At 37.1% G+C, this 24,014-nt stretch overlaps 1 protein-coding gene across 1 annotated transcript in view; it reads left to right on the forward strand.

Annotated features, from left to right (window-relative positions):
• Nucleotides 1-24,014, forward strand: part of THSD7A (thrombospondin type 1 domain containing 7A) — a 455,780-nt gene that overhangs the window by 361,452 nt on the left and 70,314 nt on the right. Inside the window, exons 8-11 of the mRNA XM_073809674.1 lie at nucleotides 824-1,058; nucleotides 5,760-5,875; nucleotides 21,215-21,347; nucleotides 23,100-23,203. Coding sequence (XP_073665775.1) covers nucleotides 824-1,058; nucleotides 5,760-5,875; nucleotides 21,215-21,347; nucleotides 23,100-23,203 — 588 coding nt within the window. The remainder of the gene's footprint in view (nucleotides 1-823; nucleotides 1,059-5,759; nucleotides 5,876-21,214; nucleotides 21,348-23,099; nucleotides 23,204-24,014) is intronic.

Raw genomic sequence — 24,014 nt, forward strand, 5'->3', positions numbered from 1 at the left:
CAGAGATGATAGTGTAGGAGAACACAAACTTTGATGAGTGCGAGTCTAAAAACTACTTGAAATATTTGGATTCTGAATGTAAAGAAGTTTTAGGAATACCGTCCCTTTTAAAGTATGTAAAAGGGTTATATTTTTTAAAATTATGTCAGTAAGTCATACAAAGCAATTTCAGTAAGCATACAGTAAAAATTAGAGTTGATAAAAAGTATTGTAGTTTAATTTGCAGCCATTTCTCTTTCTTTGGGACACATAAAATGATGGTCTATCCCACAGTCAGTCACATCTTAGATTTGAAGAAATACGATATTATCATTACTACATGGCTTCTCCAATAATGCTATGGAAAGTCAGAAAGCATCAGTTGATTTTAAAACCCCTGTTTCTAATCACCCTAAATCCTAATTCATTGAAATAATCAGCACTTTGAAACCTGTAATTAAGGCTTTCATTTTGAGGGATAGCATTTGAAAACACACTGGGTTTTCTCCATCCACAGAGTCTCAATGCCCATGTTTCCCCTGGTTAGCAATTACATAGGCTTTATTTGTTCCTCAGTTTCATCTTCTCTAGTGAATAATGGCCTCTCTCTTTGAGGTCCTCCTGAGTGCCCCAAACCAAATATCATATATACCACATAGTTTAAATTTTAAGCCAGACCATGCCAAATGAGATAAGTTTACTATGCAATTTGCCTTCCTAGCAGTGCACTGGTCACATGTGCTAAGTGGCAGGTATCATTGTTATTGTTAATTACAAGGAACAGAGAATGGTAAGGTTCCTGTTGGCACCATATCTAATCTGCTAATGTTGTCCATTTTTATAGGTGGAGCTCAGTGTCCAAATAGCAGTGCTTTGCAAGAGGTGCGCAGCTGTAACGAGCATCCCTGTACTGTGTACCACTGGCAAACTGGTCCCTGGGGCCAGTGCATCGAGGACACCTCAGTTTCATCCTTCAACACAACTACAACTTGGAACGGGGAGGCCTCTTGCTCTGTTGGCATGCAGACAAGAAAAGTCATCTGTGTGCGGGTCAATGTTGGCCAAGTGGGACCCAAAAAGTAAGGGCTTTAGAATGACAACAGTAAATTCTGTGGCCAGCCATGCAGGGATTGGCTTAGGCTTTACTTGCTTCATGAAAGGAAGCATTTGATTCTTATCATACCTGGCCTCAAGAGTAAGACTTCTTTGTTTTGAATGCAGCCACTGATAAAGTTGTAACAGCTTGAGAGTCTTGTACCTGGGATCCATAAATTCTCTAGAAATCTTTCTATGTGGTATCTACTTTCAGTGTTACAGTAGCAGTTTCTGCTTTTATTGAGCTAGTGAAGCAATGAAAGAACTGCTTGCTTTTGGTCTCGCTGATCAATAATGACAGTATATGAAGTCCTAGCAGTGGAGGTCATCCATGACCTCCTTTATATCCGTAGGCTATGGAGGCTGCCGATCTAGTTTAATTGGGCGGTAGCCTTCTATGCTCTGCCTTTCATTTCCCCTAGAAAGTACTAGATCAAAAATACTGAGGCCAAATTATTACATCTTTTAATGGTTAAATGAATAAGCCATTTATTCCCAAGAGAGAGCCTTAGGATAGGATGAGTGTTATAATAAGCAGAAAAACCATCAGTTTCTTACTGTAGTTACCAGTAGTGTAACAACAAGGCAAACGATTTGCTAGAGGGGAGGGCAAAGAACTAGAGAGTTGGCATATTGTATGTGCCTTGTGAGAAATATAAACAAAAACATGTCATAGCATAACTGGGCTAATTCTTTCTTAGACAAAGTTAATCAGTTATAAAAATATATGCCAAGGACTTCCCTGGTGGTACAGTGGTTAAGTATCCTCCTGCTACTGCCAGGGACACGGGTTCGAGCCCTGGCCCAGGAAGATCCCACATGCCGCGGAGCAACTAAGTCTGTGCGCCGCAACTACTGAGCCTGCGCTCTAGAGCCCGTGAGCCAAAACTACTGAGCCCGCATGCTGCAGCTACTAAAGCCCACACGCCTAGAGCCCGTGCTGTGCAACAAGAGAAGCCACCGCAGTGAGAAGCCCACGCACCCCAGTGAAGAGTAGTCCCCACTCTCCACAACTAGAGAAAGCCCACATGCAGCAAGGAAGACCCAACACAGCCAAAAATAAATAAATTAATTAATTAAAAAATATATATATATATATATATGCCAAGAGGAAAAAATAACTCTTTACCTTTTGAGATTTAGACAGCATAAATCTTTTAAAATTCAAATCATCTTAGCCATGTGAAACATGGAAAGTAAAACCCATACGTTTGCATTGGTATAAAAATGGCCTCATAATTTCCAAATACTTGGCTAAGTGCTTAGGTATCATGTGTGATCTTAAGCATACTACTTAACAGATTCTGGTTTCAGTTTTCAAAAATTTTTGAAAGGATTTAATGAAAAGAAATTGTAGTAATGTAAGCACTCAATAAACCTTAGAAATTGTATTTTCTCTTAAAAATTTGAGATAGTTCTTAGTGTTTCAGGGAAAGGATAATAATGTAACTGACATATGACAAACTCCAGGGGATAAATAAGAATCCCATTATGAGTTGTTTTTTACTAATGGCCAGGGTTCTGGACATTAGCAGTATTTTTGTCCCATACTTTATTTGTTTATGTACTTTGAAATTAAGAAATATATTAGAAAATACATGCCAAAAGACTTGAACACACTGAAAAACAATTCCACATGCTTAATAGGTAGCCCCAAACCAATATTTTAATAGAAATAATGCTAAAGTTGTAATGAATCTAACAAAGGATATTAATGTGCAGTGTATTAAAATTCAATAGCAGTAACAACAGAAGCGGAAGTCCCAAGTGCTGGAGAATTGTGGGTCTTTCTGGGACAAGCAGAGAGGTAGAAATATTCAGTGTAGAGGGTTATAACCTGACTAACTTGTCATGGTACAGATTGGAGGGTTGTTGTGCTGAGCTTCTATGGGTAAGCTCACTCTGTTCCTATTTTGCAGTTAATCACTTTTTAGATGTTGCTGTTGGTATTTTCCTCACTTATGCAAACTACAAAATATATTTCTGAGCAGTGGATGTACATATGCACAAGCCTATGTGTGGAAAAGCCTGGTGGATTAATGTTATTAAATCATTGAGTAGAAAGGGTATCCTGAAGCCCCATGTCAGACCACCACAATAATCCATTAAAAATGTGCTTTACCCTTGCAGCCTTTATTCAATGACCTGGATACAAGTATAGATTTCTTAAATCAAATGGGTTTACTTTGCCCTTAAAGTTCTAAAAAATTAAGCAAATACTGTGAATTCAAAAGAAAATGTTACTACCCTTATGCCTAAATACTAGGTTAAATTCAATGACTGCTTTTCAGTACTAGGCATTTGAAACAAAAATGCAAATAGAAACCTTGTTTTAAACTCTTCTTAATAAAACAGATTACTGTGCAATGGTAAAATCAATGTTATTGATCTTATCTATCCTCCGAGTAACAAACTTCAACTCCTATCACATCTGTTTAATTTGACCTTGAATAAGATTTGGGGGAAAATCAATTCCTTGATTTAAACCACAGACACTAAATACAAACAGTACAAAGGAGAAAAGAAGCATGTTGACTGAACCAATTGCCTCACCAAAGGAAGTCTGAATTCATTTTACTGGATGTAATCTAGGCTGTATAATTTATCTTTGTGTGTTCATTTAATGGCTTTGTTTTTAGTAATTTTTTTCTCCACAGTTAACCAAGTATCTTGCTAAGGAAATTTCTAAACCATATAAAACAGAATTTTGGAGGTTGTCAATGATAACGTAAATTCCGTTGATTTATTGAGGGCTAAAATTTGAAGAGCATGTAATTGAGTAATGCTCTCCCACTGTTAAAGTTATAAAACTGCCTCATTGAGGAGGAGTGCTTCCAATAATAATTACTAATCAATAATTCCATAGTTTCAAAAGAATTAACAGGATTATATGTGGGTTTTGCCATATAATATTTCCTGGTTAAGCATGTAGGTGAAGTTATAATTCTAGTGATTTATAAACTCAATTGTAAAAAAACGTTGCCTTCTATGATTCTCATCTAAATTTCTTTGCCGTCCATGACCTTGAGTAGGCATAGCAATTAGGAAAATCCAAGCCTATACTCAACATAAACCAGGGAGATAATTTCTTTTTGAAATGTTGAATCCAATATATTTTTTTAAAATCCACTTTCAAATAAGCCCTAGTGTTACAGAATGAGAGAGAAAGGCATGTATCTGTATAGCTGAATAGAACATAATACTTGTGGATGAGATAGGATATGTAGATAAAAAAATTATAGATATATTAAAAATGAAGTGTCAGCAAAGCACTGTAAAGAAATTATGAGAAGGAAATGAATGATGTTGGTTTTTTCACTCATAGTTCAGTTCTGAAAACCTGATTAACTTACTTGTTGAAAGAGTTTATCTTGACTTAACAAAAAATTTGGCTTCTTCTATGGGGAGTATTTTTAAATCCCATTTTTCACTAATTTGCCAAATTATTCCAGCAACAGTTATACTGATTGTTTGGTTTATTTCTTCACTGCCTCTTAGCTCACTTGTCAGAGATTGATATGACCTCAAAAGAGAATTTCTTACGAATCAGAACATTAAGTACTTTTAGTTACATGAATTATGTTATTATATTTTGTTGTCGTAATATACATCTTCTTCTAGTGTTCCTGACCAACATTTGACCACTAATGATAGTAGAATCAGATTGTGAAGATGCAGAGAAGAATTGGAAAGTTTGAAAACCATGTAATAAGTATACAATAAACAAAACAGTATATTTAAAACTCATATATCAGCTTCCTAAAATTATCTTTTAGGAAGTGAAAACCTTATATAGTGTAAGACATTTCAGTGTTTTGTCATTATTTTTCTCTTGTTTTCCTAATAATATATTTTTGGTGTATTTTTATAAAATAATAATTAATTTTACTCTAATTTATGTCAAGAACATAGTGTTTTATTTTTCTTTAAATTACTTATTGGCTATTTTTGTTTTATTTATATTCACTCTTTTTGTTCTAAAAATATTGTAATTTATAAAAATATTTAAAACCCAATAATTTAAAACTAGGAATAAAATGGAAGAAAAGATAAGAGTAGAGACAGTGAATGAAACCAGGAATCAAGCAAAAATTGTTTATCTTAATGAGCTATACACTTTTATTATTTTTTTACTTATTTGTTATGAAATACTTAGCTGTAAATACAATATTGGTTTTTGAGCATATACTATGTATAGAATATACTCCATTATAAATTTATTTTGTGCTAAACATATTTTGTAAAAATAAAGTGCAGAATAACCTGGAAGATTATAATTGGCAATAAGCCTATTTAGTTATACAAAGATGTAGCTTTGGGTCCTTAAATTGGTAATTTGAACTTCCATAAATTTCTTATAAAGCATGTTGCAAAATACAGATTTATTAATGGAGAGATTGTTATAAATGGATAAAATAGAATTATTATATTTTCTTCTACATAGCACAATTACTATAATTAAATTTACACTTCCTGCCTTGAGAAACTTTATGGAGTTTCAGTTTGGAATAATTAGTTTGGTTTTATAGCCCTTGTCAAAAGCAGAAAGGATCCTAGAGGTTAAGTTAAATAATACAGATTGATGCCTGTTTAGCAATTTCAGCAATAAAAATTCTAAAGATACTAAATTACCTGGTTTTCTGGATTACTGTAGAGGTCTAGTAGTTTCCCTTTGCTTTTCCCAGGTGTCCTGAAAGCCTTCGACCTGAAACAGTGAAGCCCTGCCTGCTTCCTTGTAGGAAGGACTGTATCGTGACGCCATACAGTGACTGGACATCATGCCCTTCCTCATGTAAAGAAGGTATTATCTGCAGAGTTTTGAAGGAGGTTCACCTAGGAACCCTCTCACTGGGACCTCCAAGTTCCTTTGGTTGAGCAATGTTTTTATTCTTACATGGGGCTGGCTGTGTAATCCTGGTTTGGCATAAATGCCATAAAATTTTGGCTTCCTTCTAGAAAATAATACAGCTTTTAGTGTACCAAACAAATAAGTTTTATGCCAAAACTGACTTAAATAACTTTATACTATAGATCAAGGTGAAAGGATTCTAAACTTTATTAATAATGTTTCCTTTAACATTGATTCTAGAAGAATGTATAGTGGCCTTATGTATTTCAAAAAGAATATAGAGTGATCTTCTCAGTACTCATGGCTCTCAACCTACTTAGTGGCAAGAAATAGCCATGGGACCAGATTCAGTACAGTTTCAATTATATGACCCAAAGGATGGGAATAAAGGAAAGAGAAAAATGATCAAATTGTACCTCTGCCAACGCTTAACATGACATGAGGCATTTACAAGACGAGGATTTGTTCCCAGTTTGGTTTGTTTTTGCTTTCATTACTCACAGACAAAGACCCTTTAATATCATGGCAGATACTTTGTTAATTCTTTACCCTCCAGGATAGGGTCCTTTCTCATTGCTGCTGAGAAAGATGTGAGCATTCTCCAGGTGACTTATGCAGTAAGTGATCACATTGTCTCTCAGTGTCACAAATGACACTGTCTCCTATTTTTTATTTTACTCTCCCGACAAATAGAGACAGTTTTTCTTCAGTTCCTTATTTGCTTTTACTTATGCTTCTTGACTCTCACTAGAGAGACTCAATTTAAGAATCAACTTCTAGGGCTTCCCTGGTGGCGCAGTGGTTGAGAGTCCGCCTGCCGATGCAGGGGACACAGGTTCATGCCCCGGTCCGGGAAGATCCCACATGCCGCAGAGCAGCTGGGCCCATGAGCCATGGCCTCTGAGCCTGCGTGTCCCGAGCCTGTGCTCCACAATGGGAGAGGCCACAACGGTGAGAGGCCCGCGTACAGCAAAAAAAAAAAAAAAAAAAAAAAAGAATCCGCCTGCCAATGCAGGGGACACGGGTTTGATCCCTGGTCCAAGAAAATCCCACATGCCGCGGAGCAACTAAGCCCGTGTGCCAAAACTACTGAGCCTGTGCTCTAGAGCCCGTGAGCCACAACTACTGAGCCCGAGTGCCACAACTACTGAAGCCCGTGCTCCGCAACAGGAGAAGCCACCACAATGAGAAGCCTGTGCATGGCAACAAAGAGCAGCGCCCGCTCACCGCAACTAGAGAAAGACAGTGCGCAGCAACGAAAACCCAACGCAGCCCCCCAAAATATAAATAAATAAATAAAAATTTTAAAAAAAGAATCAACTTCTAGTTTAACCACTGTTTCAAATCACCAGAATTTTTTTAAATCCTGAAGATATTACATAAGATTATAAACTTAATAATGGATAGTTTTTACAGTGTGATTATTTTATATAGTTGAAACGTGAGTTCCTTTTCATGCTTTTTCTGTTTTAAATACCCTTGAAATAGCAAATAAATTAAACCACATAGTGCGCAAGAATAGAAAATGTTGATTTGAAAAGTCTTTTAAGGCATTTTAAAAGCTTTTGGGACAAAAAGAGTTAGCATTAACTCTTTAAAAATGTTAATGGCATTGATCTTATTGATAAAGCAATGTCATTGACAATTTTATCCAGATTTTCTTCTTTTATCCCCTTACTTTCTTAAAAACTAAATAACATATGATATCCTTTAGTTTGGTCATAATCAGCAGTAGGACTGTAGGTTAGTATTTCTCATAGGGTAGTATTTCTGTGATAATTGTTGTCTATTCATTGCTACAATGAAAAAGCTTATTTATTACATGGAACTTATGTGCTTGAAAATTTTATGCTGGATGTTTTATACTTGATGTTTTCTATTGGTATGAGACAGCCCATTTACTAATAATTCCAAAACATAGGCAGTTACATTTATAATGACATGATTAATAATCTCACACAAATTTAACATTTGTAAGTAAAATTTTTGAAAGTAGAAAAAAAATTGCCTTTTCTTTATATTGGGCATTTCCTTATTTTGAGTAAAATATTTCAAAATAACTGTTCTTTTGGTCTAAAGCATTTCAAGAAAATAAAATAAAATAAAATAATAAACTAGAAAAGGTTTCATTAAATTGATTCTAGGATAGATGCTCCTCAAAATGAGAAATCAGGTAAAATTGTCTCATTTCATTAGAAATAAGATATTTTGGAATATCCCAAACTAATTTGAAACTAATTTGAGATATTGGAATATGCCCAGGAATTAAGAACCAATTTAGTAGTCTAAGAATTTATCTTATTATGTATTATATATGTCTGGAAAGGGAAGAATAATAGATATAACTTACTCATTTAAAAAAACCTATCATTGAAAATTAATTTTATTTTAATTTCGTTCTACTTTTTTATACAACAGTTTCTTATTAGTTATGCATTTTATAAATATTAGTGTATATATGTCAACCCCAATCCCCCAATTCATCACACCACCACCACCACCACCACCCCCACCGCTTTCCCCACTTCGTGTCCGTACATTTGTTCTCTACATCTGTGTCTCAGTTTCTGCCCTGCAAACTGGTTCATCTGTACCATTTTTCTAGGTTCCACATATATGTGTTAATATATGATATTTGTTTTTCTCTTTCTGACTTACTTCACTCTGTATGACAGTCTCTAGATTCATCCACGTCTCTACAAATGACCCAATTTCGTTCCTTTTTATGGCCAAGTAATATTCCACTGTATATATGTACCACAACTTCTTTATTCATTCGTCTGTCAATGGGCATTTAGGTTGCTTCCATGACCTGGCTATTGTAAATAGTGCTGCAGTGAACATTGCCGTGCATGTGTCTTTTTGAATTATGGTTTCCTCTGGGTATATGCCCAGTAGTGGCATTGCTGGGTCATATGGTAATTCTATTTTTAGTGTTTTAAGGAACCTCCATACTGTTCTCCATAGTGGCTGTACCAATTTATATTTCCACCAAGAGAGCAAGAGGGTTCCCTTTTCTCCACACCCGCTCCAGCATTTGTTATTTGTAGGTTTTCTGATGATGCCTATTCTAATTGGTGTGAGGTGATACCTCCTTGTAGTTTTGATTTGCATTTCTCTAATATTAGTGATGTTGAACAGCTTTTCATGAGCTTCTTGGCCATCTGTACATCTTTGGAGAAATGTCTATTTAGGTCTTCTGCCCATTTTTGGATTGGGTTGTTTGTTTTTTTAATAATGAGCTGCATGAGCTGTTTATATATTTCGGAGATTAATCCTTTATCTGTTGATTCATTTACAAATATTTTTTCCCATTCTGAGGGTTGTCTTTTTGTCTTCTTTGTAGTTTCCTGTGCTTTGCAAAAGCTTTTAAGTTTCAGTAGGTCCCATTTGTTTATTTTTGTTATTTATTTCCATTACTCTAGGAGGTGGATCAAAAAAGATCTCGCTGTGATTTATGTCACAGAGTGTTCTTCCTATGTTTTCCTCTAAGAGTTTTATAGTGTCCAGTCTTACATTTAGGTCTCTAATCCAGTTTGAGTTTATTTTTCTGTGTGGTGTTAGGGAGTGTTCTAATTTCATTCTTTTACATGTAGCTGTCCAGTTTTCCGAGCACCACTTATTAAAGAGGCTGTCTTTTCTCCATTGCATATACTTGCCTCTTTTGTCATAGATTAGTTGACCACAGGTGCAGGGGTTTATCTCTGGACTTTCTATCGTGTTCCATTGATCTATATCTCTGTTTTTTGTGCCAGTACCATACTCTATTGATTACTGTAGTTTTGTAGTATAGTCTGAGGTCAGGCAGTCTGATTCCTCCAGCTCTGTTTTTTTCCCTCAAGACTGCTTGGCTGTTCGGGGTCTTTTGTGTCTCCATACAAATTTTAAGATTTTTTGTTCTAGTTATGTAAAAAATGCCATTGGTAATTTGATAGGGATAGCATTGAATCTGTAGATTGCTTTTGGTAGTATACTCATTTTCACAATATTGATTCTTCCAATCCAAGAATATAGTATATGTCTCCATCTGTATCATCTTTAATTTCTTCCATCAGTGTCTTATAGTTTTCTGCATACAGGTCTTTTGTCTCCCTAGGTAGGTTTATTCCTAGGTATTTTATTCTTTTTGTTGCGATGGTAAATGGGAGTGTTTCCTTAATTTCTCTTTCACATTTTTCATCATTAGTGTATAGGAATGCAAGAGATTTCTGTGCATTAATTTTGTATCCTGCAACTTTACCAAATTCATTGATTAGCTCTAGTAGTTTATTGGTGGCATCTTTAGGATTCTCTATGTATATTATCATGTCATCTGCAAACAGTAACAGTTTTACTTCTTTTCCAATTTGTATTCCTTTTATTTCTTTTTCTTCTCTGATTGTCTTGGCTAGGACTTCCAAAACTATGTTGAATAATAGTGGTGAGAGTGGATATCCTTGTCTTTTTCCTGATCTTAGAGGAAATGCTTTCAGTTTTTCACCATTGAGAATGATGTTTGCTGTGGGTTTGTTGTATATGGCCCTTATTATATTGAGGTAGGTTCCCTCTATGCCCACTTTCTGGAGAATTTTTATCATAAATGGGTGTTGAATTTTGTCAAAAGCTTTTTCTGCATCTACTAAGATGGTCATATGGTTTTTATTCTTCCATTTGTTAATATGGTGTATCACATTGATTGATTTGCATATATTGAAGAATCCTTGCGTCCCTGGGATAAATCCCACTTGATCATGGTGTATGATCCTTTTAATGTGCTGTTGGATTCTGTTTGCTAGTATTTTGTTGAGGATTTTTGCATCTATATTCATCAGTGATATTGGTCTGTAATTTTCTTTTTTTGTAGTATCTTTGTCTGTTTTTTGTATCAGGGTGATGGTGGCCTCATAGAACGAGTTTGGGAGTGCTCCTTCCTCTGCAGTTTTTTGGAAGAGTTTGAGAAGGATGGGTGTTAGCTCTTCTCTAAATGTTTGATAGAATTCACCTGTGAAGCCATCTGGTCCTGGACTTTTGTTTGTTGGAAGATTTTTAATCACAGTTAAAACTTCATTACTTGCGATTGCTCCATTTATATTTTCTGTTTCTTCCTGGTCAGTCTTGGAAGGATATACCTTTCTAAGAATTTGTCCATTTTTTCCAGGTTGTCCATTTTATTGGCATAGAGTTGCTTGTTGTAGTCTCTTAGGATGCTTTATACTTCTGCGGTGTCGTTGTAACTTCTTTTTCATTCCTAATTTTTTTGTTTTGAGTTCTCTCCCCCTTTTTCTTGGTGAGTCTGGCTAATGGTTTATCAATTTCGTTTATCTTCTCCAAGAATCAGCTTTTAGTTTTATTGATCTTTGCTATTGTTTTCTTTTTTTCTATTTCATTTATTTCTACTTTGACCTTTATGATTTCTTTCCTTCTACTAACTTTGGGTTTTGTTTGCTCTTCTTTCTCTAGTCCTTTAGGTGTAAGGTTAGATTGTTTATTTGACATATTTTTTTTTTCTTGAGGTAGGCTTGTATTGCTGTAAAATTCTCTTAGAACTGCTTTTGCTGCATCCCATGTTTGGGATCATCATGTTTTCATTGTCATTTGTCTCTACGTATTTTTTGATTTCCTCTTTGATTTCTTCAGTGATCTCTTGGTTATTTAGTAATGTATTGTTTAGCCTCCATGTGTTTGTGTTTTTTATGTTTTTTTCCCTGTAATTGATTTCTAATCTCATAGCATTGTGGTCAGAAAAGGTGCTTGATATGATTTCAATTTTCTTAAATTTACTGAGGTTTGATTTGTGACCCAAGATGTGATCTATCCTGGAGAATGTTCCATGTGCACTTGAGAAGAAAATGTAATCTGCTGTTTTTGGTTGGAATGACCTATAGATATCAATTAAATCTATCTGGTCTATTGTGTCATTTAAAGGTTGTATTTTTTAATTAATTTTCTTTTTGGATGATCTGTCCATTGGTGCAAGTGAGGTGTTCAAGTCCCCCACTATTATTGTGTTACTGTCAATTTTATAGCTGTTAGCAGTTGCCTTATGTATTGAGGTGCTCTGTGTTGGGAGCATATATATTTATAATTGCTATATCTTCTTGGGTTGATCCCTTGATCATTATGCAGTGTCCTTCCTTGTCTCTTGTAACATTCTTTACTTAAGGTCTGTTTTATCTGATATGAGTATTACTACACCAGCTTTCTTTTGATATCCATTTGCATGGAATATCTTTTTCCATCCCCTCACTTTCACTTTGTATGTGTCCCTAGGTCTGAAGTGAGTCTCTTATAGACAGCATATATATGGGTCTTGTTTTTGTATCCATTCGTCAAGCCTTTGTGTTTTGGTTGGAGCACTTAATCCATTCACGTTTAAGGTAATTATTGATATGTATGTTCCTATTACCATTTTCTTAATTGTTTTGGGTTTGTTTTTGTAGGTCCTTTTCTTCTCTTGTGTTTCCCACTTAGAGAAGTTCCTTTAGCATTTGTTGTAGAGCTGGTTTGGTGGTGGTGAATTCTCTTAGCTTTTTCTTGTCTGTAAAGTTTTTGATTTCTCCATCAAATCTGAATGAGATTCTTGCCAGGTAGAGTAATCTTAGTTGTAGGTTCTTTCCTTTCATAACTTTAAATATGTCATGCCACTCCTTTCTGGCTTGTAGAGTTTCTACTGAGAAATCAGCTGTTAACCTTATGGGAGTTCCCTTGTATGTTATCTGTCATTTTTCCCTTGCTGCTTTCAGTAATTTCTCTTTGTCTTTAATTTTTGCCAATTTGATTACTTTGTGTCTCAGCATGTTTCTCCTTGGGTTTATCCTGTATGGGACTCTCTGCACTTCCTGGACTTGGGTGGCTATTTCCTTTCCCATGTTAGGGAAGTTTTCGAGTATAATCTCTTCACATATTTTCTCGAGACCTTTCTCTCTCCCTTCTCCTTCTGGGACCCCTATAATGTGGATGTTGTTACGTTTAGTGTTGTTCCAGAGGTCTCTTAGGCTGTCTTCATTTCTTTTCATTCTTATTTCTTCAGTCTGTTCTGCAGCAGTGAGTTCCACCATTCTGTCTTCCCGGTCACTTATCCGTTCTTCTGCCTCAGTTATTCTGCTATTGATTCCTCCTAGTGTAGTTTTCATATCAGTTATTGTATTGTTCATTTCTGTTTGTTTGTTCTTTAATTCTTCTAAGTCTTTGTTAAGCATTTCTTGCATCTTCTCGATCTTTGCCTCTTTTTCCGAGGTCCTGGATCATTCTTCACTATCATTATTCTGAAATCTTTTTCTGGAAGGTTGCATATTTCCACTTCATTTAGTTGTTTTTCTGGGGTTTTATCTTGTTCCTTCATCTGGTACATAGTCCTCTGCCTTTTCATCTTGTCTATCTTTCTGTGAATGTGGTTTTTGTTCCATAGGCTGCAGGACTGTAGTTCTTTTTGCTTCTGCTCTCTGCCCTCTGGTGGATGAGGCTATCTAAGAGGCTTGTGCAAGTTTCCTGATGGGAGGGACTGGTGGTGGATAGAGCTGGCTGTTGCTCTGGTGGGCAGAGCTCAGTAAAACTTTAATCCACTTGTCTGCTGATGGGTGGTGCTGGGATCCCTCCCTGTTGGTTGTTTGCCCTGAGGTGACCCAACACTGGCGCCTACCCAGGCTCTCTGGTGGGGCTAATGGCGGACTCTGGGAGGGCTCAAGCCGAGGAGTACTTCCCAGAACTTCTGCTGCCAGTGTCCTTGTCCTCATGGTTAGACACAGCCACCCCCAACCCGTACAGGAGACCCTCCAACAGTAGCAGGTAGGTCTGGTTCAGTCTCCTATGGGATCACTGCTCCTTCTCCTGGGTCCCGAAGGGCACACTACTTTGTGTGTGCCCTCCAAGAGTGGAGTCTCTGTTTCCCCCAGTCCTGTAGAAGTACTGCAATCAAATCCCGCTAGCCTTCAAACTCTGATTCTCTAGGAATTCTTCCTCCCGTTGTTGGACCCCCAGGTTGGGAAGCCTGCCGTGGGGCTCAGAACCTTCACTCCAGTGCGTAGAGTTCTGTGGTATAAGTGTTCTCCAGTTTGTGACTCATCCACCCAGCAGTTATGGGATTTGATTTTATTGTGATTGCACCGCTCCTACTATCTCATTGTGACTTCTCCTTTGTCTTTGGATGTGGGGTGTCTGTTTTTGGTGAGTTCCAGTGTCTTCCTTTTGATGATTGTTCAGCAGTTAGCTGTGTTTCTGGTGTTCTCGCAAGAGGGAGTGAGAGCACGTCCTTCTACTTCACCATCTTGAACCAATCTCTCCTTAGCTTTCTTCTCCTGATTCTCTCAAAGGACATCAATTACTTGCTAGGGGCTAATATAGGGATCTGGGCCCCTACAGTGATCCACTCTCCAAATGACCAGTGAGCACTGACAGCCACAGTGGTCAAAGTCTTGAGGCAGGGGAATCCATGGTGCAGATGAGGGACCCCAGGGTCTGGTCTCAGTGATTTCACTTACAGTAGGATCTTGAGCAAGTCATTCCATTGGGTTGCTGTGCATGGCATGAAAAATATCAGGTTTGAACAGTTCTAGATTCAATGATACTATAAGCCAGGGCATAAATCAGACAATGATGAATGCTAGAAGAAAGATAAATAAGGGGAAGGAGGATCATGAGTTAATGAATAGGGGTGAAATTTCATCAAATAACATGATTTTTAATTTGATCTCTGCTGATGATTTTTACAGTTCTAAGAGACTGATTTACTCTTCTCTGACCATTTATAAAATACAGAAAATTTTATGTGACAAACTGTGATAACTTATACAAGGCACTTAAAAAATTTTTTAGCAGGGCTTCCCTGGTGGCGCAGTGGTTGGGAGTCCGCCTGCCGATGCAGGGGACACGGGTTCGTGCCCCGGTCCGGGAAGATCCCACATGCCATGGAGCGGCTGGGCCCATGAGCCATGGCCACTGAGCCTGCGCGTCCAGAGCCTGTGCTCCGCAATGGGAGAGGCCACAACAGTGAGAGGCCCACGTACCGCAAAAAAAGAAAAAAAAGAAAAAATTTTAGCAGATAGATGAGGGAACAAATAGATTTTGAATACTGTACATGTGTTTATTAAATTAATACTCATCTGTAATATGCATAAATACTTATTGCATTTCTAGTTTATTGATTACTGTACTTAACTAGCACATTGATGGCCCCGCAGAGAAGAACTTCAAAAAAGCTTTTAATTGTTTTTAGATGCTTCACTATGTCATTAAACATCATACATAGTTTTTTAATTCTACACAGATTTTTCAAGTAACTGCGATTTACCAGGCACAATTTTAAATGTAAAGGATATAGCAGTAAACAAGGAAAACAATTTTCCTGCGTTTAGGAAGCTTACTTTCTGGTGGTATGAGACAGAAAAGGCATTTAATGATTGTTCTAATGTCTCGATGCATGTGAAGGATCAGGTGAACAATGCAGGGTGGGTGAGAGAGAAGAAGATGTGACATCATTTTGGAGAGTACAAAAGTGGGCAAGTTAGTAATATGTAAGAGAATTTGTAATAGGCAACATGGAGTACCCATTTAGTCATGCATTTTAAAAAGGAATTGCTCAACACAGTTGCCAGTGTTTCTTCAGCCACGTTTAGCTGCCTGAGTGAAGGAAAGCTGTAGGAGAATAATTAGCATTGGTTAAGGTCAGGGCTTTTCCAGAAGAGTACAAGAAAGGGAGAGAAAAACAGAGAGTCAAGGGTGTTTTCAGTAGAGTGCTTATGTAATAACGAAGTATGGAATCTAAGGTGGGTTGGGATGGAAGTGAAGGTCATAAAAGGGATGATATAGTGAAAAAGTGATTGGGAAAGTGGATTGGCACTCTTGATTGAGTTTGAATAGTTTTTAGTAAGATGAACTTTCACTTTTAGTAAAGTAGGTGAACTAGAAGGTTAGGAGGAGTGACCAGCAATTAATATGTTCGAAGATGAGAATGTGCAGGTATTGATGATGATATCATCAGGGGCATGAACAGAAGAGCTAGTAATTGATACAAGATGCAGGAAAAGGTCATAGGAGGTGAGGAGGTACAGTAATTCAGAGTCCAGTGCCTTGGATGGAATAACCATGTGGATGCCCAAACCACCAAAGGGGTTGCAGGGGTAGGAAGAGAAAGGATTACAGTACGGGATGTTCTGTGGTCATTCAATAATGAAATGTTGGTGGATGAGTGCTACAAAGTAGATAGCTGATGGTAAAATTGATGACAGGAGCTTAAGAGGAGTTAGATATTTTTAAAGGTAAAGAGAGGAGAAAAGACTGGGAAATGGCTAGGTAGAGCCAGCCTCCACTGGCAAAGAATGTGAAGGAAACTTTCTAAGAAGAGATTGGAGATGAGAGACAGTGTGTTCCTTTAGGTACAGTGGTGGAAAGATTAGAGGATAGAAAAGAAAGAGAAATTGAATAAGGTTATGCACAGCTTGTATGCTGTGGTCCAGCTATGATGGAAGACATGCAGCGGGGATTTAGGGTGCTAGTTTCTTGTGGTGCGACAGGCATGTTAGATGTAATGGGTTCAGTTGGGATAGTCTCTTGGTGAAAGGTAGGTAGCTGCTGTGAATTAAAATGCGTGCTGCCACTAGAATACTAGTCTTCTCTGAAGCTCCTGGGTGGTAGTGGCCAAGGAGTGCAAGAATGCCAGCTCAGGAATCTGCTGTCCTATGAGCAAGAGGTTCTGAGATGAGGAGCTGTGTTTGGCCAAGCTCAGGTCACATCTCACCACCAGCAGATCAGCCCTACCTGTTGTATTTGGCAGCTCTGTGTTGAGTCTCCTAGAACAAAAGGCTTTCAGAAATCTTAAACCTAGGCACTCAGACTTAAAAAGAATAACTATAGTTGTGTATTGAGGAAAAAAAAGAAAGACTAGGGGGTTGGCAGAGGGGCTTGCTGTTGGACACAGTGTCAAGATGCTTTGTGTGCTGGAAGAAACCTTTTCTGTTTCACCTGTAGACTGCTGTAACTGAGAATAAGGATACAGTGGTGTTATAGAAGATTAGCCTTTTATCGTAGGGAAAATAAAGCAATGACATGTAGTTAGCTTTTCATTATTTGGTATGAAATGGAAATAAGGCAAGCTTCATTGAAATTACACTGACTTCTGTGTGCAATTAAAAAATGCTTAAAATTTTGAATGTTCAAGGATAGATGATAGCAAATGAAAATTAATTCAGGAATGAGGTGGTTCTTTTAAACTTAATTCTGTAGGTAAAATCTACATTTTGTAAGAGTTTGAACTTACGAAAATGTAGAGCTACCCTCCTTTTTAAGTCACTTGAGATAGGTAAGATTACAGTATAGTATTGCAGAAAATGGGACAGAGTAGCTTAGGATTCCAGGAAGAACAAGCAGAGTAATTTGAAATATTATTCAGCCCTCTCTCATGATGTGCCTTGAAAAATCAATGCTGGTAAACATCAGTATTGAACAGAAAGTAATTTAATCCTCAAACCAGTGTACTTGTTAATGTTTCCAAATTTTCATAAATCTTTACAAAGGGCTTTATTAAAGATGGAAAATATTTATGCATATAAATTATTTGTAACTCTAATCTTTAAAAAATCAATACTTTTGATCAAATAATACACTTGGCTGCTCAAATTGTGTTTGCTCCTTTTTTTCTTGCTAAATGTATTGACTTGAGGGCTAGCAGGGATATTGCAGAGGCATCTTTTCTACCTTGATGCCCTCAAACAGCACTATGCTAGAATTACCCCTGAAAGGTCCAATAACTGCCTTAACATTTGACTTCTTGCATGAAACGTTTCCCTTTCAATTTCCTCACTGTGCTGCTGCAGCCTGCCATCCGCCTCGCTTCCAGCTTAACCCATCTTAGTTTTGCCTGTCCTTTAAATCCTTCCATCAAGGAACTTCTCCAGTGAAATTTATCTTGAATGTCTTAAGATATCTGAAAAGTGCTGTAGCTGAGTGAGAGACTACATATCCTCTGAGTCTCTATGGCCCATTACCACATAAATGTTTTCTGAATATATAATCCCTTTTTTCTCTACCTATCCTAGGTAGGTATTTTCAAGTATAAACACTATAGGATTATTCCTTTATTTTTCCCATGCTTATTATTTCCAATGAACAAAATGATACCTTATTTTTTATTAATACTAAAGAACAGACTTAGTACCCATGTGCATAATACTCTAAGGAAATGGATATAAAGGAAAAGAAAATGCTAATTTATAATCCAGTTGAGAAGAAGTGAAATAAATGTGTTTGCTCATTCAGCAAACATTTATTAAGACTTTATGCTGTGTGACCACTGTTCTAGGTGCTAAAACACAAAGATAAATGGAAATTATGTACGTATCCCCACCTCATACAATAAATTGGGTGTAAATATAGGTGGGAAACTCTGAAGATTGTAAAATTCCACACTTGCCAACTCAAGTTATTAGTTAGGAGCCTTCCACTTTTATTAATTTATTTTTTAACATGTACTGCAGCTTTCCCTTTGTCTGCACACTGATTTGAGGGCTCTGTAACTGGTAGAGCTCTAAAGTGCTGTTTCTTTGAGTGTACGCGTAATTTGCTAACTGCGATCTGAGAAGAAACGAACCTCCCAGTGGGTAGAAGCATGGATGTCATGACACTTCCTGTGTAACCCCATTAAACTTCCTCTCTAGGTGTTATGGCTTTGGAATGTTCCACTTTAATCAGGTCACAGTCTCTCTCCTGTGGGCTGTGCAAGGTTAAGGTATTTGAACTTTTTTATAAGAATGAATGGATTCCCATTGTGGAATCTATTATGGAAGTGAAAAGAGTTATCATGGTGTTATATATCAAGTACAAACTTGTGGAGATTGTGATGAGAAGGCACTAGAATGTTTCAGAGTTTTATATTAGGTGACTTTTTTGCTTTCAAGTCAATAAACAAAGTAGAATTGAAACACTAACATTTGCTTGCTGCTTCTGAACAGCCCTGGGTATATACCAGGTGATATTTAGGTAGTTAATGACCAGGAGCTTCAGTCTATATGGTGCCACTGATGCTGCTCTCATTGTCCCCTCTAGTCTGTAGATCCCTTGGCCTCAATTCTATGTCTATTTTTTATCTGCAGGTTAAAAAGGGTTGGAGAGTTATTGACTCTTAAGAACTTCGACCACCTGGGAAACAAAGACCTGCTCCTCTTTGGTCTTTCCCTCTTTTCCCTGTTAAAAAAACAAACACACACCTCCCGCCTTCCCCCAGTGCTAAACAAATGATAAGAATGCTCATTTAGTTTGTATAGTCTTTTAAAAAGATGAAAGACAGAGCATAAATATAAAACAAAAGGAAAAATAATAGATAATAATGTAAAAAAAAGCATGGAGTCAGTAAATAGGGTAGAGGGAGGGGAGAAGAAGAGAAAAATGGTAATATAAAATCAAAGTTAAGGTAAGCTCCTGCAGTTGAGAAGAAAATTAGCTCTGAGATTCTGGTGAACAAAGCAAAAAACAGAAGCACAGTGCATTCTTAACGGATTGTCAAGGGAAACAAGATTTTTCCTAGCTCTAAATTATTAGAGGAATTGATCACGTGGGCCTTAAAATAAGGGTCATTGAACAATATAATGGATGGAGATAGCATTACCAATTTTATTAAAAGTCCTATTGTCACTTCTTCGATCTTTCTTAGATAAATTATTCTTAATATGTAAAAGCTGCAGCTGGCATTCAAACTATTACTGCTACAGTTTTTAAAAGTCTAGGACAATATTTCCAAATACTTTAGCTCTCTGCTACCCACTACCTCCACCCCCTAGTTCCATACTTCATTACCTGTAGTATTCCAGCTATTCACTAAAATAGTTAATGCAGTCATTAACAGTACAGGTTTCCCGCACTATAGGAATAATCCTAAAAAGTTACATGCAAATTCTAGAATCTTAAATTGGGACATCCATGGTCAGTCATTCCAGTAGATCTCAAACCTAGCTGTTTATCACCGTTTCCTGGCAAGCTTTGTAAAAATCAGATTCCCACATCCACAGATTCCCACATCCAGCTCCCAAGAGATTCTTATTTAGTAGTTCTGGGTACATGCCGAGAAATCTGCTTTTGGTTTTTGGTTTTTATTTTTTCAAAGAAATTCTCCTATGTAGTCAGACATTTAGGAATCACTAATCTGATCCATTCTCCCATTTAATACAGGAATGTTCAAGTCACGCTGCTAGGAGTCAGTGGCCAGACTGTGTTGAGGGATACCCTGACTTCATGTCAGAGGATGTTCCATTACTGGAAACTTCTATTTGTCAAATCATATTTTTCTACTAACACAATGACTTTAAGGATATTTCATTTCAGTTCTGATTAAACTTTCACTGTTAGGGGCTGCTAACTCTTCTAAATTTCTCTGTTTCTGTAGTCTACATATCAAATATTTAATGATCTTGAGAAAACATGTAAATGCATCAGGGGAACTCTAGTAAAGTAATTCTTTAGGGAATTCTTTTGTAAGCAAATTCATGACATATGGCTATTCATCTTTAAAGTGTATATATTGTAAGTTGTCAAGTATGTATTTTATTAAAGTTGTCAAGTCTTATATATCATCTGTTTCTCATACTAAAAAATTCTGAGTATCTTTATATCAGCAATACTGTCAATTTGATATCTTCATCGAAGGTAAATCTTAATTATTTCCATTGTTTTTGTAACATAATTTGGAGTAACTTACTTATAGTAATTATCGTATTTTGAATGCTTCTCTAAAAATTCTGCCTCTAGGAAACGACTTTCATTTCACTACTTACAGCTCGGATGTTTAGGATGTGACCTGAATTAAAGATCTTAAAGTGTTTAACATGAATAATAAATGACTAGAATAATTTACGAGTTATACATTTCAAATTAAGTGAATAACAGAGAAATAGAATTTCACATTAAAACATTGAATATATTCTCCTAAGAAAGATTCATTAGATGTGTATGAGTCCCATGTGGTAAACAGGGCTATATGAAACGGCATGAAAATAAACTTAAGGCAGAGAAAAACAGATTCATTAGATCCGTCATATTTCTCAAGGGGGAAGAAGCATACAAAAGAGCAATTACGTTGTAAGTGAGCATTAGGAAGACTAGCTGACTATGGAACTATTTTCTCCATTCTTCACATTTTTAAATATACATTGATTGGCTTTCAATATAAGCGTCTTCGGGAGAATTTAGGAAATGACTAGACGAGGCCTCTCAGTCAGGGATGTCAAAGCACATGGAGCTGGAAGCAATGTAATTTCTTCACACAGGCTGGTATTTGGAGATTCTTTCATCAGTGCAGAGAACAGAGGTTAAAAAGCTGCCTCATTCCAGGGGACTCCGGAATCCGGAAGCAGACTCGGCACCGGGTCATCATTCAGCTGCCAGCCAATGGAGGCAAGGACTGCACGGATCCTCTCTATGAAGAGAAGGCCTGCGAGGCCCCTCAGGTGTGCCAAAGCTACAGGTAATGGAGTGAAGGAAAAGCCTTCTGAGCTATGCACTAAGCAAAATACTTCAGGTTCATGGTTTTTCTGACAATGAGAAAAGGAAGCCAACACTGCCCGCAGACTCAGGGGAGTTGAGGATGTTTATGACTGTGGGTCCCATCTCTTGCCTGTTTTAAAGAGCTGCTTTGCTACTGAAATCATCTCCTGGGACACAAATACTTCCGTAAACTTCCAAGCTGTATTATAAGCTTTAGGAGCTTGAAGAGTTTCTTATGTTGATATAATCTATAGAAAATGCAGAAAAGTGATTAATAATTATGAAACATATGCTTTTGGAAGCAGTTCTTTTTCGCTTACAGGAATAGCCTAAGCCTTCCTCCCCCGGCTCCAAAGAGCACCTGTTCCTCATAAATGCTGGCATTCTGGGTCATGAAATGACATCTTTGTCTCAGTGATGTTAGTAAGATGTCTGTTTTGTTGAACATTTGTGGCCACCTCAAGGAAAATTAAGGTTATTGAAGCTATATGTCATTATCTTGATTATTAGAAAAAAATTTTTCCATAACTATTAAAAAAAGTACCTAATTGAAACTTGATGTGGTGCATAATTGCAGTCCTGACAACAAATGAAATATCATGGCATCAATTGATGGAATGTGTGACCCCAAAATAATAACTTAAGATGAAATTGATGGCAAATTTGTCATCTTAATTTATCTGTGTTTAATTCTGAGATGACAAACAGTATAATTGCATGCTTTCATGATGAACATTAACTGTTAGCCCAAACTTATTTACTTGGGGGATTTGTTTTTGTGAAGTGTATTCTAAATTGCAGCTTCTGAGTTACCCCTACAATGCTAATCAAAAGACCACTATATATACAAAAGGCTCATGCATTGAATGCAATTTTATAACTTGAATGTAAAATAAATATACCTTTCTAAAGTGGAACACATCACTTCTGGTACTATCTGGATACATCTGCTGGCAGTCCTAATCATTAAAAAGGCTAAATGTGGGACTTCCCTGGCGGTCCAGTGGTTAAGACTCTGCGCTTCCACTGCAGGGGGCACGGGTTCAATCCCTGGTTGGGGAGCTAAGATCCCGCGTGCCTCACAGTGCAGCCTTAAAAAAAAAAGAAATAAAAATAAATAAAAAGGCTAAATGCTATCAATAGAGTCCGTTCCTTTAGAACTTGACAGTGATGGACTCTTGTCTCCACTGCAATAGGACGTACTTTTATATTTAGTGCTGCTTTTTATAATTCCTTGATGAAGATCTAAATTAAATTTAGATAGGACTTTTTTAAATAGATCTTTATTGGAGTATAATTGCTTCACAATACTGTGTTAGTTTCTGTTGTATACCAAAGTGAATCAGCCGTATGCATACATATGTCCCCATATCCCCTCCCTCTTGAGTCTCCCTTCCATCCTCCCTATCCTTCCCCTCTAGGTAGTCACAAAGCACCCAGCTGATCTCCCTGTGCTACGCTGCTGCTTCCCAGTAGCTAACTATTTTATATTTGGTAGTATATATATGTCGATGCTCCTCTCACTTCACCCCAGCTTCTCCCTCCCACGCCATGTCCTCAAGTCCATTCTCTATGTCTACATCTTTATTCCTGCCCTGCAACTAAGTTCATCAGCACTGTCAAATAAATTCCTGTTTGCAGTGGTCAGAGTCATGCTTCCTTGGCATTGTGTCTCTGTGATTTACTAGTATGTTTGCTTCTTCTCTATGAGGCTTCTGTTCTTTCCCTGTAGGTGGAAGACTCACAAATGGCGCAGGTGCCAGCTAGTCCCTTGGAGCGTGCAACAGGACAGCCCTGGAGTGCAGGAGGGCTGTGGGCCCGGACGGCAGGCAAGAGGTGGGAGGCCCCATCCCACGTTGATTTGCTTTGCATTTCTCCAACAGCACTAACTTAACCACTAGCTTGAAGAGTTTGTCATTTTGATGCTATGCTAGGCAAACAGAGCAAAGCAGTTAAGAATCTGCTACCACCCATTCTACCTTACACCAGAACACGGAAACCTGACTTTTTAAATTGTGTCCTTAGTTCTTTGACATTAGTTCCTAACTCCTCTGGTTAAACTTTCCCCTCATTCATATCTAGAAGATGATCAGACCAAGCTCTTGAAAGCGTTATGACATAGATTGTACACTGCAGCTTTTTGTTGTTGTTGTTCTTGTAATTAGCTTTTGGCTCATGGGATTCCATAACACTTTGCTTGTCACCTTAACAATCAATAAGGTCCTTACATCATTGCCCATATGCATTATATACGTGAATGCATAAAATGTAATATAATTGGTTAACTTTCCCAGAAATTCTCAGTAACGACATCCTTGTCATTGTCATGGCGACCCCCAATTCTGTTCATATTTAGTACTGATTTTTAAATGGCAGATTTATGTACTCTAAACCGGCCATATGTGGATTGCAATCTGTCGACGCTACTAGATAACATGGTTTCTTGCAGAAATGAGTGATGGAAATGTTTCCAACTTGCCATGATTATTTACTAGATATTATGGATAATACTTACATTCCAAGCTTTGGAACATGTTATTTATACATGTAGCAAATTCAATCTGTAAAGAGTACATGATTCTTTTTACTCATGTTGAGTTTTAGAATGTAATTCTTGCTACATATCTAAAATGTAGCTGAATATGTA

Source organism: Tursiops truncatus, chromosome 9 (genome assembly GCF_011762595.2).
Source record: "Tursiops truncatus isolate mTurTru1 chromosome 9, mTurTru1.mat.Y, whole genome shotgun sequence".
NCBI lineage: Eukaryota > Metazoa > Chordata > Mammalia > Artiodactyla > Delphinidae > Tursiops > Tursiops truncatus.